This window comes from Papilio xuthus, unplaced genomic scaffold, assembly GCF_000836235.2.
Source record: "Papilio xuthus unplaced genomic scaffold, Pxut_1.1 DF826098.1, whole genome shotgun sequence".
In the NCBI taxonomy this organism is placed as follows: Eukaryota; Metazoa; Arthropoda; class Insecta; order Lepidoptera; family Papilionidae; genus Papilio; species Papilio xuthus.
Window position 1 is genome coordinate 1 of NW_013532551.1, and position 1,206 is coordinate 1,206.

The 1,206-nt window shown below is 42.8% G+C and overlaps 1 protein-coding gene across 1 annotated transcript in view; it reads left to right on the plus strand.

Moving 5' to 3' along the window:
* The first annotated feature begins 7 nt into the window (after positions 1 to 7).
* LOC106123612 (uncharacterized) overlaps positions 8 to 1,206 on the plus strand; it is a 3,298-nt gene continuing 2,099 nt past the window's right edge. The window contains exon 1 of the mRNA XM_013320027.1: positions 8 to 1,195. Within this exon, the coding sequence (XP_013175481.1) occupies positions 320 to 1,195 (876 nt within the window). The 5' untranslated portion in view covers positions 8 to 319. The remainder of the gene's footprint in view (positions 1,196 to 1,206) is intronic.

Sequence of the window (1,206 nt, forward strand, 5' to 3'; positions counted from 1 at the left end):
AATGCTCATATGCTTTCTGCAGTATTTGGTGGTGAGTACACAAGAATGCAGATGCCAGCCAGTCCGATCTGTCCACGTCCCCGTCGTACCCCCTGGGACCTTCTGTGCGCGTGCTTACTGCGCGTACACCACCCAAGATCTGAGCACAGATGCTAAGGACGAAGGGCGAAAGGCGAGTAACCAGCGCCTTATAACTGGTTCTACTCGGCAGGGACGATACCCGAAATCAAACGGAGTTAGGCCTCGAACTCAAAGGTGGCAGCCCCATCAGAGGTCTAGGGTGCAGAGGGCTAATCACTCACTCATCTGAAACCAAAACATGATTACAAAAGGAAAAGTAAATAAACCCGATCGGATCTTCACAAAACGACCTGGCTATGTTAAAACGGTAAATGATTTTACCCTGTGTACTTGGAATGTACGGTCACTGTACAGAGACGCAGGACTTAGATTGCTATGTCAGCAGCTTACAGCCCACGGTGCTAATATTACAGCGATACAGGAGATGCGTTGGACGGGAAAAGGCATAATAGAAAAACCTAATTTCAATACCTATTATAGCTGTCATGAGAAACATCACATCTTTGGTACCGGCTTCATCGTCGATCGAAAGATGAAGCCCCTAGTTATAGATTTTAAACCAGTAAATGAGAGGTTATGCACAATACGAATAAAGGGTAAGTTTCATAACTATACAATTGTAAATGTCCACGCACCGACCGAAGAGACGGATGATGAACAGAAGGAACGCTTTTACACCGAACTCGAAGATTTATGTACAATGATACCAAAAGGAGACATTAAAATGATAGTTGGCGACTTTAACGCTAAATTAGGTCGAGAACAGACGTTTCTTCCTACAATTGGCAACCACAGTTTGCACGAAAACACAAATGACAATGGAATGCGTCTGATCACATTTGCAGTATCCCTTAATTTGGTTATAGGTAGCACATGTTTTCCACATAAAGACATACACAAAATGACATGGTGCTCCCCGGATGGTAAAACATTTAATCAAATTGACCACGTCCTCTTAGATAGCCGGCACTACTCGAACTTGTTAGATGTTAGGACACACAGAGGAGCTAACATAGACTCTGACCACTTCCTCGTTGTTGCCAAAATAAGAGCTCGGATATCTAACCTGAAATATAAAAAACACCAAAAAGAAAATAAGTATAATATTCAACTTTTAAAGAACGA